A 16,594-nucleotide genomic window follows, 5' to 3' on the forward strand; every position below is an offset into this window, starting at 1 on the left:
AGGAGGGAATCCTGGGTCCCAGGTGTGGGGTGAGGCAGAGGTGGTTAGGGATGATCAGGCCAGCAGGGGAGAAGGTAGGGGCGATCAGGCCAGTAGGGGAGCAGTTAGGGGAAATCAGGCAGGTAGGCAGAGGGGTTAGGAGTGATCAGGCAGGCAGACAAGCGATTAGGAGCCAGAGGACCCGGATTGCGAGAGGCAGTTGGACATCCCCCGAGGGGTCCCAGATTGGTGAGGGTGCAGGCCGAGCCAAGGGACCCTCCACCCCCGTGCACTAATTTCATGCACTGGGCCTCTAGTTCTTCTATATTGGTGGACAGTTCTGCGAAGTACAGGTGGAATTACTGGGTCACAGGGCAGGCAAATGTTTAACTTCAGTAGATTGTTTTACAAAGTGGCTTTACCCATTTTATTTCTACCTCCATTAGTTTTTGAACATATCACAGAGGAGCTTCTCCATTGGAGTATTCCCTATGGTCTTGTGGAAAAAGAGGAGCTCAATGCGTTCAGAAGTGATAAACCTCAAAGACGGGAGGAGCAGGAGCAATTTCCCAAACCTGAACAGGAGAGAGGACACATCAGTTTGATTATCAGCGTCCAAGCAGTGCCCCCAGGAAAGGCGGAGGGGGAGCAGAGAGGGAGAGGAGCCCAGGGTGAGTGAGGAGGAATTCTGAGGAAAGGTCCCACTCACTGGGGGCTGCTGCCACCTACCCCTGACCCATGTGGTCCCTTTACAATATGTTTAGTTGAGGAGTGGGATGAAAATGGTTTATTATGTGTAAAGATTATAAAGTAAGAAGTTCTTTATGTTAATAATATATACAAGTACTGTGATAACTAAGACTATATACATTTGAAAAGAATAAAGTTCCCTTCTATAAGCCACCTAGGATGATAGAGTAAACATTTGAGAAAATGTTCTGAAGTAGAATCATAATTTTTGTGGCTGAGATACTCATCCAGAAAACAAGTAATTGCAGTTTTAAATAAGAACTACAAGTGAGGATCCCCAGTGCAGATAAGGTGGATGGTGAAGCCTCAAGAGACAGATAGGGGGGGTCGACCTTCCTTGGGTAGGAGGCTGGACAGCCGGTGTCAATACTAATGTGAAGAAACCACTCCAAAGTGAGGCTACTCCCTGCTCAGCTTCCACCGTGGAGTCTATGGGGAGCCTCCCCACCTCCCAATCATCTATGAACTTGTTTTGCCAACCCCAGGGCTTGCTTTCTCCTGTGAGTGTGACTGAGTGGCACAGAGCAGTCACACAGCCCTCCCTGTGCCTTCCCCTCTTCCGTGTTTCTGATCTAAGGAGGGTCACTGCAGGAATTGATCCACTAGTGCGAGGGTGGGGAACCTTTTTTCTGCCAAAGGCCATTTGGATATTTATAACATCACTGGCAGGCCATACAAAATTATCAACTTAAACATTAGTCTGCTATGTTTGGTCGAACATTTAATTGACTCACCCCTAACGCCTTGGCAGGGCCTGACCAAATGAGTTTGCAGGCCTTATATGGCCGTGGGCCGGACGTTCTCCACCCCTGCACTAGTGGATCACAACCAGTCTTTACAAAAAAAAAACGAGAACAAATGTCAGAGTAAATTACACAAAGTGAGGGCAGGTAGGATTTGGTGAGCTTTGTTTCAGTGTCAGTGTGTGTACTGGGTTATGATGGGAATTGTATTTCTTCCCGGGTGTTGCAGTTTTTAAACACTGCAGTGTGGTCACTGTGCCAGCGGCAGCTCTCAGAGAACTCACTCTCCGCACTCAGTTCTGCCCGAGTTACACTGAACTGCCTTAGACGTGACATAGGAAATCTTAACCAGAATTTTGAAATTTGAGACAAAACCAGTATGCCCAGACATTTCTGGAAGCTGATTCCAACAGAAACTTGGCCCAGGAGGCCTCTGCTGTCTGCTGTGTGATGGTCACCCGTAGGCTGCTGGGCACAAAAGCTGCAGAAATCTTTCTGTGCAATGTGGCGAGGCCCGGTATACTTTGACTCTTCTTCAAGGGAAATGACCTCTTCTTGTGACCATTTTTCAGATTAGGGTTGATTCCAGGGTGTCCATGCTAGCTTACTTCTTCAGAGAGAACTGCTGGGAACCCCAAGAGAATGCAGATAATATGGCCTAAAATAGCCAATAGATTCCTGGAGGCCAAGTGCTCCAACTTTGCGGTATCCATTGGTGCTGGGACAGGCTGGGCGCCCTCTCCCCCCGCCACACTCGCAGCCTGCGGCTACTGTCACCCAAACCCAGCCGGGCCAGGCTGTTGTCCAAGCACATGGCTTATGCAAGGACATCCCCAGGAGATGTCCTTCCATACCTGCATCAGACCTTGTCATGCTGCCTCAAAACTATCTTTGCCTCCCGACTTTCCCTTCTATTTCATGACTACCGCTTCTCACAATAGCTCCTCTTCCCTTACATCATTCAAGTGCCAGGTCTGACCCATTCTAGCTTCTAGAGCAGTGGTTCTCAACCTTCCTAATGCCGCGACCCTTTAAATACAGTTCCTCATGTTGTGGTGACCCCCAACCATAAAATTATTTTCGTTGCTACTTCATAACTGTAATTTTGCTACTGTTATGAATCGTAATGTAAATATCTGATATGCAGGATGTATTTAGGCCACCCCTGTGAAAGGGTCGTTCGACCCGCAAAGGGGTCACGACCCACAGGTTGAGAACCGCTGTTCTAGAGGCTCTCTCATCTGCCATCAGACGCCATGACTTCCCTGGATGATGGCAGCATCCTCTGCATTCGCGGCCACGTTAGTCTGCACCAAATCAGATATGGCCTTGGTTGGCATCCAAAGCCCTGAACAGGCTGGTCCAGAGTGCGGTTCTAGCCTCGTCTCCCTCCTGCTCACTGGTAGCAATCTGTTTCACCTTCCAAACAGGGCTCTTGTCCTAAGAACACAGCCGAGTTTGTCTCTCTCCCTTGGTAAATTATGATTTCTCTTTTCATGCGCTAGCCTGCCTTCCAAGCCCAGCCTTGCCTCCACAGAGTCCCTGCCAGTTCTGCCGTACACCCCCCCTCAATGGGTCTCTGCCTCCTTCAGATCCATACAAACCCCAATACCTGACCAGGGCAGTTCTCGTCTTCAGTGTAGTCGCTGTGCCGGGCATCCCTGGGAGGCTGCCACTTTGTCTTACACACATTTTGGTCCCCACCCTCGGGGCCTGGCACTGTGCCTGGCACGCAGTAGATGTTGGATGTGTTGAACTGAGACCCGGGTCCTGTCTCAGTGGTGCAGCCCTGAGGTGGAGCCAGACGGATGGGCAGGGGGTGAAGAGGTGAAGGGGTAGATGCGCAGGGAGGCATGTGCTCAGGTCACCTCACGGGCTGGCTGGGGTGGTGGGCCTTGCTGTGCTGGCTCAGCATCACTTGGGACTGGTCCTGCAAGGCCTCCACATGCTCAGGATCCTTCAGGCCCCGCGTTTCTGGAGAGGGGCAGCAGCAGTGAGCTCCTCTCCCGCCTGCCCTGCCCCTCACAGGCAGCCAGGGCCCAGGAAGGTGTGCTCCGCCTGCACTCTCTCCTCCTGCCCCCAGGGAAGAAGTCTGCAAACATCTGGGTCTATGTGGGTTGATAGAGGGAAAGTGAGAGCCAGCAGAAAGTCACTGGAATTCCCATTCTTCATTCCCAACCACGTCTCTGGTTGGACAAAGACCCAGCTACCTGGTTTGAAGAGGACCAGGGCCTTCATGCAGGCAAACTCCGTGGGGTCCACCGCCAGCACCCGGAACCGTGAGATGGTTTCCTGCAGGAAGCGAATCTCCGCACTGGCCAGCGCCAGCCGGCCCTGGGAGCTGCCAGCAGCCGAGGCCTCGGGTGGGGCTAGCAGTGGGCAGCTGTCCAGAGGCAGAGACCACTGGATGGCTCCAAGGAGGAAGAGTTCGCTCCAGGCCTCTTCCAGCAGGATCACCTGTGCTCAGAGAGGGAGGGCGTGCGCTGGCTGGGACAGCCTCTCAGACCCAGCCTGCAGACCAGTGCCTTTGGGAGGGAAGGGCTGGTCCTGGGTAACTCCTGACCTCCTGACTCATCCAGGGGCCCGGCTGCCTGGGTTCCATCCAGAGCCACACCTGGAACATTGTGGAGACCTTGGAGCTGTGGGAAGGTAGCCTTGGGGACACTGTCCCCGGGCACCCCACGCTGAGTGAACTTGGGAGACGCAGCCTGGGTTCTGGCCTAAACCCTGGCTCAGGGCTTAGCCCCTCAGTGTGCCCCTCAGGTTTATCATGACAGGTTGGTCTGCTTGCCCACGAGAAGTCCAGGGAGCGTCTTGGTTGGGCTGAAGCTCAAGCTCTGAAGTCAGAGGCCTTTGTGCTCCAAGGGAGCCCAGCACCATCTGCTCACGTTGGTCAGGGTGTGCAGACCACCCTGTGACACAGTGTCTGTAGGACCTGAGGTTTTGTCTAGGAGGAAAGAAGACCAGGGGGGCGTGGTATTGCCTTCAAATCCCTGGTTTCTGTGTGTCCCTGGCCATCATGGTCCCCTGGAGGCTCACCTGCCACAATCTCTGCCCAGAGATGTGAGCCACCCCAACAGTCACAGCCCTGAGACTGCGCCCCTGACCACCCCTGCCTCACAGGCACGTGCGTCCCCAGCCATCACCTCCCCAAGCCATATGCACCTCCAATCATCACCTGCACAAAGAGGTATGTGCCCCAACTGGCTGACTCCTGGGGGCACCCGACGGGTGTACCTGATCCCGGAAGGGTAGGTTGGAGAACACAGGCAGGCTCTTGGCCCACTTGACAGCCATGAAGAGCAGGCGGGCGGACGTCTCATGAATGCTGTCCACACCACAGGGTGAGGAGGAGGAATGTGGGGATGAGGGGAACTCGGGGTCATTGCTGGTGACATCGATGTTCTCATCAGCTGTTGGGGCGGGGCGGGGGAGGGGGGTTGTGACATAAGCCACTGCTCCTCAGCAGGAGGCAGGGGTGCTCTGGGGCCCGGGTGTGGGGATATAGGCCATCCTCCCGCTTACCATCCTCTGGCTCCAGCTTAGCACAGGTTTCGGCCGTTATGAGGCTGGCCATGAACTGGTGATGCCCTGGAGGTGTGATGGCCCCAGGCCCCAGGGCTCTGGCTGCAGAAGCAGGTGTGGGGCCCCGTGGGTTGGGCCCTGTGGGGGCCAGGGAAGCCACCAGGGGCTCCGGCCAGGCCTCCCTGCCTGACTCCGCCCTGTCCAGGCGGATCTGCGCTGCGCTTCGTGGTTGGCGCTCATTCTGCACAGCTGGGGAGGCAGGAAGGGTCAGGACACCCAGCAGCCGTGGGTCCCAGCTCTGCTGTTATGCCTCTCCGGTTGACTCCCCAACTCACCATCCTGGTTCATGCCCTCCTGCAAGCACTTCTTCAGCCGACAGGCCTGGCACTGGTTCCGGTGGGCCTTGTCCACTGGGCACATCCCTGCTCCCACCTGGCACCTGAGGCAGAGGGGAGCCCCAGGGGTCAGTATCCTTCCTGAACTCCCCTCCCCCTCGCAGGGACCCTTAGGAGCAGGGCTCTCCTGGGTAGGGGTCCAGCCCTCCCTCACCTGTAGATGAGCTTCCGTCTCACGCTCCTCTTGAAGAAGCCGCTGCAGCCATTGCAAGCATAGATGCCATAGTGCTTCCCACTGCTGCTGTCTCCACACACGCGGCACTGGAGCGAGGGGCCCACGCCTGAGGGGCAGGGGCTGGGTGAGTGCACACCCTCTCCCACCTCTTTAGGGACCCCTCTCTACTCCTCATTCCCTTTCCCATTTTGAAAAGTATCTCCCCTATTACACACACCCCCAACCCACCGCACCCTCCCACCGCCGTCTATGGCCAATTTTCAACTAGCGTATACTGTCTGCTTCCACATCCCACCTGCCACCCCTCTCTGTGCAGGAGGCTTCAGGCTCCATTAGCCCACAGGACATTCTTGACACCACCACTGGGACCTCTGCCCACAAACCCGAAGGGCGGGCTCTCTCTTCTTTCCTTCCTATCAGCTCAGTTGTCCTGACCTGGCTGTGCTGACCCCCACGCTTCTGGGATCTGGGTTCGCCAGCAGGTTCCCTCACACCTGCTCACAGCCTGTGGGGCTGGGCCTGAGTCACTCTGGCCCCTTTCATGGTGCAAACTTCGCTCCCCAAGGGCCGAGACCTTACCTCCAGGAGGGCCATACCTGTCTGCTCCTCCCCCGGGCCCCATCTGCCTGGAGACTCCTTCCTGGAGGCAGCCACGGCTGTGGGTGCAGCTGCAGCCACGTGGAAGCCGGAGGGAGCTGCTGTCCACGTTCTGGAAGGTCCCAGGGCGGCCTCCACCTTCCTGCCTGAGGGAGGCCTCCTGGGACGCTGAGCCGGTCAGCCTCCACCTCCCTCTCTACTCTGCCCCTCTGTTTGTGCCCCTGTCTCTCTTCTATCGACTTCTTCCTTTCCCTGGCCCTGGTGACCTCCCTGTCTTTGTCTCTCTCCCGTCTCTCCTCTCTGTCCTCTTGCCTACTCGGTCCCCTCTGTCTGACTCAGGAGCTGCCCCAACTTCCTCTCACAGCAGGGGTCTAGGTTCTGAGGAGTTCTCTCCCAGGGCAGCGCTGGGTGAAGCTGGTGATCCTCTTAATCTTTACTGTCTCCACAGGGGATCGGCCGGCCACACCTGCAGCATTACCAAGGCGCCCAGGGCTGGTCAGCCCAGCTGCCGCCACCCCGCCCGCAGCGGCCAGTGCCCCATGCTCTCAAGCTGTTTGCCATCCAATGCCTCCAGGACTTGACTCTTTCTGAGGTGCCCAGATGCTTCCTGCACAAGTATGTGTGGCCCTGTGTTCGCTGGGTAGGCCCAGCTCTCCCCCTGCCTCCCCCCGGCCCGTGACTCCCCTGCCCCCATCTCTTGTTAAGGGACTGCCCTGCCGAGGATGCAGGATTCCAGGGTCCTCGCCTCCCTGGAAGGCTTGCACTCCCCAGAACCCAGAACCGCAGCATGGAGGAGGCGCCCACACACAAGGGAGTGGGCCCAGCACAGGCTCTGAGGCTGGCTTGGAGGCGGGAGGCCTGTGGCACAATGTGGGGGGTCACCTTCAGGCCTGCCAGGCAGCAGAAGGGAGATGGCAGGTGTTTTCTTACCCACCCGGAGAGCTAGGCCCACAGAGGGAGACGAGGACACAGCCCCGAGCCTGGCTACCGGCTCATGGGCCGCCGCACCTTCCTTCTCTGCCTTGGCCTCCGTGCGGGCCCCTCAAGCTGCCCCAGACCCAGGCTTCCCAGCCTGAGCCCAGTGATGCTTCTGAGGGGAGGAGGCAGAAGGAGGAGTCTCTCTCCTTGGACCAAGTGCCAGAGCCCAGAGGGAAGGTGGAGAGAGCAGAAACAGACCCGAGTTCAAGTCTCTGCTCCCTCACAGGACAGCCATGTGTCCCTGAGCAAGTGACTTAACCTCTGAGTTCCAGGTTCCTCATCTGCAAAAGGGGTGACAAAAGCACCTGTCTTGTATGTAGGAAGGGACACTAAGTAAGATCATTCTTGAAGCGTTTCAGTGCTTGGTACTTCCTAATAGGATAATAAATGTGGATGCTGTTGTTATTGTTGTCAGGGTTACTGAGGAGATCAGAGAGCAATCCTCAGGAAATAGGCTTTCCTTTCCCTGCCCGCCTCCGCTCCCCCACTCCCACTCCATGCCCAGGAGGGAGCAGAAAGCCCCATGTTGGTCTGGAGGGGCCACCCGTCCTCAGCAGACCTGAGCTCACCTCTAGGGTGAGCTTGGAGAAGGGGTTGACCCAGCCGTAAAGCCCAAGGATCAGGGGGACAGAGTGAAGCTTCTGGGAGGACAGACGGGGTGGGGCAGGGCCCTATGTAAGTGGCTTTTTTAAAAATATATATTTTATTGATTTTTTTACAGAGAGGAAGGAAGAGGGATAGAGAGTTAGAAACATCGATGAGAGAGAAACATCTATCAGCTGCTTCCTGCACACCTCCCACTGGGAATGTGCCCGCAACCAAGGTACATGCCCCCGACCGGAATCGAACCTGGGACTCTTGAATCCGCAGGCTGATACTCTATCCACTGAGCCAAGCCGGTCAGGGCTATGTAAGTGGCTTTAACCCTCGTTGGGACAGAGAAGCACTACTGGGGATTTGGAAAGTCAGCTCGAGGGACTTTGTGTGTAATCTGCTCTCTGGGGCCTCAGAGGATTGAGGCCATGGGCTGAGGCCTTTCACCTGACCCTCTGCCTCGTCCTCACTGAGCACCCCTGTCCTCCCAGGCAGCCCCTCAGGGCCTCCACGGCAAGGCCTCCAGCTCCACCTCCCTCCAAGGCCAGGCCAGGGCCTCTCTCTTGAACTTGGTTGACCAGTCCTTCCTTTCCAAAGCTCTTCCGGAGCTCACCGTCGTCCTGCCTGCTCTGAACTTGTCATCACCTCAGTGAGCCCTAGCGTAGGCCCCAGCAGACCTTTCACCCCCTTCTCGGGCCATCTTGTACACAGTCACAGCTTCCACGGTAACTTCCTAGCACACTCCTTCCTGCCTGGGGCTCTGCCCCCAGCTTCCAGCCACAGATCCACCCAACACGCCCTCCACGTGTCTGCACAGAGATGGGCACTGAACCTGGGACTGAGGGACCACCTGGAGCTTGCATGTGCCAGGAGGGATGCCCTGAGGCTAACCCGAGGACTCTAATCCTGGAGGTTGGGGCTCAGGAAGACCTGCTGGCAAAGGAGCTGAGAGGGAACATCAGGACAGCGAGGGCCACGGGAAGACGGAAGGGGAGGCCTCAAGGATGGTGGCACCGACCAGGTCAAGTGTCCTATGCGGCCATTGGCATCACTAGTAAAAGGTGGGAGAGCACTCCGGAGAGTTTTTATACAAATACCTGCAATATCATATTCGAAACTCACAGCAACCCTCTAAAGAAGTTACCCTCATCAGCCTCAGCTCACAGAGGAGGAGCTGGAGTTTCAGAGAGGTTAAGCAATTGGCTTCAGAACACACAGCTACTGAGTGGTGGGGAGATGGGGGTGGAGACAGGCTTCACACCTGCGTCTGATCCCCACGCTCTTGCTTTCCACCGAGGCGCTCTCCAAGGAGACTGCCATCTCTGGCCTGGACAGCAAGAGGGGACTGGTGCCCTTGGCGAGCAGTTCTGAAGGAGGGGAGACCCTCCGGCCCAGGTTGGGGGGAGGAACTGGAAACAGAGACCCACTGAGGAAGGAAGAAGACAGGGCTAAGGGCTTTGTAGGAAGGGGGGCATTAAGGAGACTTTTTTTCTATCAAGGGAGATATTTTTAAACAATATTTAAGGACTTCCCTTTAAAACTGGGGGACACAAAGGAAAAGGAGTCAAAGAGAGTGAGGATAAAGCTGGCGGTGAATCGACTGCCTGCTACCTGAGCAAGCCCGAGGGTGGCAGAGTACTAGTAGGGGCCGGCTGTGGCCAGGGCAGGGCCACCTGGAAGGAATCATAGAGCCCAGGACGGTTCAGTATCTTTCTGGCTGTGTGAGCTTGGGCAAGTTATTCTGCCTCTCTGTGCTTCAGTTTCATCATCTCTAAACTGGGTGGCCTAGTGCTGGGATTAAAGGAGATGACACTAAAGGCATTAGCCCAGCCCCAGGTGAGAGGGAGGAGGCAGGTGGAAGCAGGCCAGAGGGCAGAAGTTGGGGGTGACCGTTGTGGGGAAGGAACTCAGGGAGAGACTTCGGAGCAAACTCTGAGGCCCAGATGAGGTTAAAGACGGTGCCTTTACAGGTGGACAGTGTGGTAAGGTATCGGATTTTCCCTGAAGCCCTCCACAGGGAGGCAAATCCTGGGAGAAGGTAGATATCAGGACTGCTCCCTGGCTCAGTCCCTCCCAGTACGCGCATGGGAAGGGCCCGAGGGAAGGAGCTGAAGGCTTCGGGGAAGGTCCTCCAGGCAGGGCCTGGCAGCCTTTTCTCTGCTGCTCCCACCCTCCAGCCTGTTCAGCGTTCGCCTCCTCCAGACGCCAGCCCTGCCTGGTCCACCTGCTCTCCCTGCAGGGGCGGCTTCAGGGCCAGGTCCCGTCCTTAGTACTGAACCTCACTCCAGGTCAACTTCTCTCCTCAGTCCAGAGGAACAGTCCAGGGACCAGGTTCAGAGTTCAGGTCACCTTGATATGTGGGTCACAAGGCGCATAATGGACAGGAATCTGTTTTTAACTTGTATTCTCTTGCTGTTCTGTAGTGGACATGTATGACCTTAGGAGGCAAAAAATAAATCCATTGAAAACATACCTGGGGCTTGCCCTGCCCCGGCTTACTCTGTTTATTTTGACTTTATTCTGTCACCCCCTCACTCACTGTGACCCCTGCCGAGGTCCTCTCAGCCCCTGGCCCTTGGTTCTTTGCCAGGTCAGGCCCAGCCAGAGCCGTGACTGTGCAGCCGGAAAGGATGCCAGCCAGCAGGACTGGGGCAGGGGAGGGTCACCGATCTGTGCCCACCAGCTGCCAGGGCAGATGCCAAAGGATTACTCAACCCAAAGCCTTGAATCTGCTGACAAAGCTGCCAGAGGCCACCTTATCACTAATACTATTATCCCCCAGAGGACACGTCAGCAACTCCCTGGAGGTCTGGGGCAGGTGGGAAGGGTGGCGCTGGGCGCTGGGCTGAGGCGGGAGGAACAGAAGGTGCATGATAAGGCTGCAGGACGGACTTCCCTCTGGACACTTAAGACCCTGGAAGGTAAAGTCCTCTGCCCAGCCTGTCGTGGGCCTGTCACACCCTGGATTACAGGCCCCAGGCTGAGAGACGACCTGGGTTCTGCCAAGGAAGGAGGGAGAGGTTTCCACAGTGACCCCGGCAGGCTGGCTGGGCTGGTGGCCACGGTGCCCATCCCAGCAGCTGTGGGCTCCTGGTGTGGGGCAAGCCTCATTCACAGCATTTGGTCCTGGAAACGCATCTGCTGGGATTCCTTAACCCCACCCGACCCCGGCAAGGGTCTCCACTATCTCTGAGGAAGGTGGTGAGCTTGGGTGGAGGAGCTCATCAGGACCCAGCAATTCCACCTCCAGGGAACCATCCAGCAAACTCTCACACAGAGGTAATCAGAAGGCTGCCCCCTGCAGCAATTTAGGAAAACACCTGTTTGTAGGCAAGTGGCTAAGTCACGCATGCACCAGCCCTGCGGTGGGTGCTGTGCAGCGTTGCACGTGGTGCTGTTTCTGTATTCATTCACCTGGAAATAGGCCCACAGTTTCCACTTCAAAGCCAGACAACAAAACAGCATGGACAGGGGGTGGGGAGGCAATGGGGGATAAGGATATATATGTAATACCTTAATCAATAAAGGAAAAAAACCAGCATGGACAGCGTGATTTCATGTGTCTCGGGGATTTCTGACCACAGATCATGGGACTCCTTCCTCCTTGGCAGGACCTAATGATCCAATAGTTTCTTTTTCTAGAGCAGTGAGTTGAAGAAGGTTCAGGACACCAGCAGGAACATTTCTCAACAGTCTCTTTACTTCCTTTTCAAGATAACATTTGGAAACAATCAGATGTCCCCACCAAGTTTTCCCAGCCCTTGGCTAGTGCAGTTCTTCTGGAATAGTGTTAAGGTCTGAGCAGGACTGCCGAGGCTCCCAGCCCATCCGCACAGTCTGTCCAGCACATCTGACCTGCTCCACGCTGGAGTGGCCCCCTTCCTCCTTTGTGACCAGATGACTAGTGAACAGTTTCTGTTTTAAGTTCTCCTTCCTCTCAGGGCTCTGACAGGCGGCTTTTCCATTCTCCAGCAGAGCTATTATAAGGACGCCACCAGCAGAAATTGTCACCACAAACAGAAATGTTTGTGTTTTGTTTGAATGCTTAATAATGACATGTGTTACAATTATAATCAGGATAAAATAAAGCTCTTTCCTTTTTAAAATTTATTGATTGAATTTAAAGAAAGAGAGACTTGTTGTTCCATTCATTTATGCATTCATTGATTGATTCTTGTATGTGCCCTAACCGGGAATCGAGCCTGCAAACTTGTGGTATCAGGATGATGCTCCAACCAACTGAGCTACCCAGCCAGGGCAAAAGCTCTTTTTAATTTTAAGAGAATGGCTAATTTGAAATAAATGTTACCAATAATAATAATAGGAAATATTTATCAATAAATTGTTAAGGGTTTATAGGTGAGAATGAAAAGCTTCTCTCCCTTATGACCCACGGGGAGGGCCGGGAAGGCCTGGTCCTGGAGTTACCCTTTTTATGCCAGGTCTCGACCCTTTAGTGCTGGACCCTGGGAAGCTCTGGAGGATGGGTGTTGGGGGCTGTGCTCCTTGAAAACCAATAAAGAGTATTATAAAAACTTAACCAGTACAACCACACCAGTGTGTTCTAGCTGACTGACCCTCCTGGTTATAACACGTGTTATCTAGAAATGAAACAGCCCAAGGCAGGGTTTTCAACCTGGGCACTATTGACATTTGAGCCAGGTAATGCTTTTTTATGGGGATGTCCTGTGCAGGATGTTTAGCAGCATCCCTGGCCCTCTACATACTAGATGCTAGTCGCATCGCCTTGTCCCCAGTTGTGACAACCAAAATGTCTCCAGAAGTTGCTAAATAGCCCCCTAAGGGGAAAAACCACCCTTGGTTGAGAACTGCTGGCCTGAGCCACATTGTCTCGCGCTTTCCTTGGAACAATTCACCAAGTTTGTCTTCGAAGACGCAGGAAGCACTGGCGTGACTGTTTCTGAGGAGCCGGGCCATCAGGCGGGCATATGGTGCCTCAGGCGTCATGTATTTGCAGGCTCAGGCACTGTCGGGAAGGATGCACACAGTGTCAACAGAGGTTTCTCCGAAGGAGGATTTTACTACTTTATTTTCCTCTTTATATATTTTTTTTTGTTTTTTAAATGTTTAATAATGAGCATATGTTATGATGATCAAGATAAGGTTTTTCTGTGTTTTTAATACTCTTGCTAATTTGAAATAAATATGACCAATACTGATAATCTATATGTGTAAAACCCTAAGCAACTGTTATGACGGGTCGACAGAATGACTGGTCGACTATGACATGCACTGACCACCAGGGGGCAGAGGCTCAACGCAGGAGCTGCCCCTGGTGGTCAGTGTGATCCCACAACCTCTCGCAGTCCCTCCAGCCGGCCCCAATGGTCCCCAATCGGGACTGGACGAGACGGCCCCTATCAGCCCCGATCGCTGGTCAGGCTGAGGGACCCCACCTGTGCATGAATTGGTGCATCACGCTTCTAGTAGGAAATATTTATTAAGAAATTGCTATGTACCAGATACAGTTCTAAGTGTTTATATGTGTGAACTCATTCAGTCTTCACAGAGCACCATCAGACAGAGGCCTAGTCATTATTACCTCCTTTTACAGACACTGACTGGTTTAGCGACTTGCCCAATGTCACACCGTTAGGGGGCGCCAAGGTGGAAGTCATACTCAGGCAGGTAAGTGGGTTATTTCAGGAGAATACATTTGCTCAAGAGTAAGGGGACGAAATGGGGACATCATAGTCATAAAACCACCCTTATACATTTAATAATAAAGCACACCTCCTCCAGTCACATTCTGTCTCCAGGTAAGTTGGAAGGAAAACACAGACATTCTGGGCTGTAGAAAGTTGTTTGAACTGGCATTTCTGTCCTCAGTGTTTCTATGAGATGCAGGTTCTGAGACTCAAACTGCAATGAAACGTAGAGAAAGTGAAAGGAGTGACTTCTTTGTAGGCATCTCTTCATTTCCTATGTCTGCTTTTAGTGGAACGGCTCTGGGGCTGCACTGGCTGTAACCGGGCATTGCTTGTAGGTGTGCATGTGTCTGGGTGTGAGTGTGTGTGTGGATCTGACTGTCCTGTGACCAAGGCAGGCTACCAGTGCACTGCACTGGCACGAAGATGCCAGATCTGCCTGTGTCTGTTGTGGTTTATTCTCGAGGCCCCAGACAATGCCATGACAGCTGTACGGGCTTATAGAAATTGCCCAAATTGAACTGTTCAGATGAGTCGTGTTCAAATGTCACATTTGGCATATTTTCCTGCCTGACTTTTGATATCGAAGCAAGCTGTGAGTTCTAACAGTCTTTCTTAGCCACGTTTAATATTTGGTGAAAATCCTAAGTTGGAATAACAATATCCAGTGCCTCTCCCCAGAGATGAGAGGTATGTCCTTCAGCATGACACTGTGGAAAATGCATATGCTCAAAGCCATTCTCCTAAGATGTAGGTACAGGAGGAGTTCCAGGCGGACTCGCTGCTGCCCATCTTTTCAGCTGGGCTGCCCTCCTGCCCCTACTCTGGCTGCTAAGGTCTCCTGGAACCCAGAACACAGTGTGTCCCTCCCAATGCACGGCCTTCGCATGTGCTGCTCTGGCTTCCTAGTTACTCCCAAGGGGGTTGAAGACCTGCTCCTGAATAGTCTCCTGCAAACTCTACACCATGCCAGGATGTTGCTGTCAGTCACCATGCAGTGGAAGTAGCTAAATATATTTTTAAAATCTAATACAATTTTAAGATGGCTATTTTTCTGCCATTGAAAGAGGTTATATGGAAAAATGCTATGATGAAATAGTAAGGTATAAAATACTACAAACACTATGACATTAGCCAATAAAAACAAAAATAGTTCTAAGTCAGTGGCATTCTGGTTAAAATTAAATTTAATATATTTAAACTTATTATTATATTAGAGGCCTGGTGGTCAAAATTCAGGCACGGGTAGGGTCCTTAGGCCTGGCCGGCGATCAGGGATGATCTGTGGGGAGACCAGCAGGGTGATTGGGGGCCCCCACTGGCACCTGCCTTGGCTGGCTTGGGGCCTGTGGGCTGGGGGCAGCTCCTGTGTTGAGCGTCTGCTCCCTGGTGGTCAGTGCGCATCATAGCGACTGGTCGTTCTGCCGTTTGGTCGATTTGCATATTAGGCTTTTATTATACAGGATTGATGTAATATAGTGATTAATATGAATTTGTGTTATTATTTTACTGATCTTTTGTGTTTTTATACTGCTTTTTTTTTTTTAAATATATTTTATTGATTTTTCACAGAGAGGAAGGGAGAGAGATAGTCAGAAACATCGATGGGAGAGAAACATCGATCAGCTGCCTCCTGCACATCTCCCACTGGGGATGTGCCCGCAACCCAGGTACATGCCCTTGACCGGAATCGAACCTGGGACCTTTCAGTCCGCAGGCCGACGCTCTATCCACTGAGCCAAACCGGTTTCGGCTATACTGCTTTTTTTAGCATGAAAAATGCTCAATCATTTATCTATTTATTTATTTGACAGTCTATTTTCCAAGGTAACTTCTAAGTCTGTGGTCTATTATTTTATTCCCAGTCATAATCTTTTTCTTTCTTTTTTTTTGGTGAATCTTCACCCAAGGATAATTTTTCCATTGATTTATAGAGAGAGTGGAAAGGAGGGAAGTGGAGGAAGAGAGAGAGACATCAATGTGAGAGAGACACATCCATTGGTTGCCTCCTCCATATGCCCCAATCAGGGTAGGGGATCAAACCTGAAACCCAGGTACATGCTCTTATCTGGAAATTGAACCCATGACCCTTCAATGTGAGGGCCAACACTCTAACCACTGAGCACACTGGTCAGGGCCCCAGACATAATCCCAAGGTAAGACTCAAATTAGACATTGAAACATTTTTTTTTTGTTGTTGGTTAATCCTCACTGGAGGATATTTTTCATTGATTTTTAAAAAGAGTGGCCGAGAGAAACATTGATGTGAGAAAGACACATCAATTGGTTACCTCCCACACATGCCCCAGGATCGAGCCTACAACCAAGGTAGGTGCCCTTGCTCAGAATCGAACCCACAACCCTTCAGTCCGAAGGTCGACACTCTAAGTCTATATATACACTGAGCCAAACCAGGGTAGGGCAAGATATTGAAATTTAACATAACTTTCTGGAAGTCTGAAATTTTAAAAATAAAATGTTTAAGAACCAATATAAGTATTTAAAAACCAATACTTGCCCAGCCGGTGTTGCTCAGTGGTTGAGTGCGAACCTATGAACCAGGAGGTCACGGTTAGATTCCTGGTCAGGGCACATGCGTGGGTTGTGGAGTGTATAGGAGGCAGCCAATCAATGATTATCTCTTATCGTTGATGTTTCTATCTCTCCTTCTCCTTTCCTCTCTGAAATCAATAAAAATATATTTTAAAAGCACACAATATTCTGTGCCTGATTTCAGGATTGCAATAAGTTGTTTCCAAGTGTCTTTAGATCGAAAGCATGGCCATGATAACTAAATGCAGTTTTCAGTTATGATGGATCATAGACTATTCAAATGAAAGGATTTGGAAATAATGCATCCCAACCTCCTAAATTCATAGGTGACTGACTTACAAAGAGAAGCAAGCTCATCAGATGGTTATTGACTGGAACAGCTCAGGCTCCCAGTTCAAAAATTCCAAAAAAGACACAAATTATCCTATATACTAAGCTATAACATAGTAAACTTAATGTGAAATTGAAGGTTACTTCAACTTACATTTTTTATCTTTTCCATTGCATCAATAGTGTTATATGATAGGGAAATAAAGCACATCCTTAGCCTAATAGGGTCTCCCCGTAGAGTGCAGTACACAGAATGTGTAACTTACCCCATAGTGAGAAAAGAGTGCAAATTCACAAACAGGATGC

At 52.2% G+C, this 16,594-nt stretch overlaps 1 protein-coding gene across 1 annotated transcript; it reads right to left on the reverse strand.

Annotated features, from left to right (window-relative positions):
* Positions 1–421: 421 nt before the first annotated feature.
* NR2E3 (nuclear receptor subfamily 2 group E member 3) lies at positions 422–12,704 on the reverse strand. The gene is made up of 11 exons (XM_070418846.1): positions 12,464–12,704; positions 11,592–11,713; positions 8,998–9,191; positions 6,164–6,276; positions 5,547–5,673; positions 5,333–5,436; positions 4,998–5,246; positions 4,710–4,885; positions 3,683–3,929; positions 3,341–3,446; positions 422–554 (listed from the first exon to the last, which is right to left on the reverse strand). The coding sequence occupies exons 1-11, from the start codon at positions 12,702–12,704 to the stop codon at positions 422–424; spliced, it is 1,812 nt and encodes a 603-aa protein (XP_070274947.1).
* Between the last annotated feature and the right edge of the window lie 3,890 nt (positions 12,705–16,594).

Source organism: Myotis yumanensis, unplaced genomic scaffold (assembly GCF_028538775.1).
Source record: "Myotis yumanensis isolate MYYU_CA2020_CCGP unplaced genomic scaffold, mMyoYum1.0.hap1 SCAF_1, whole genome shotgun sequence".
Lineage (NCBI taxonomy): Eukaryota > Metazoa > Chordata > Mammalia > Chiroptera > Vespertilionidae > Myotis > Myotis yumanensis.

Bases quoted from the DNA above. Each gene is read 5' to 3' on its own strand.
- NR2E3 (XM_070418846.1), bottom strand. From the start codon at position 12,704: ATGACGCCTGAGGCACCATATGCCCGCCTGATGGCCCGGCTCCTCAGA. The intron at 6,277-8,997 runs GTGTGAAGCCTG...GGGACCTTCCAG, and splicing joins AGCGTGGGGATCAGACGCAG to AACGTGGACAGCAGCTCCCT. The intron at 5,437-5,546 runs GTGAGGGAGGGC...CCTCTGCCTCAG, and splicing joins AGACGGAAGCTCATCTACAG to GTGCCAGGTGGGAGCAGGGA.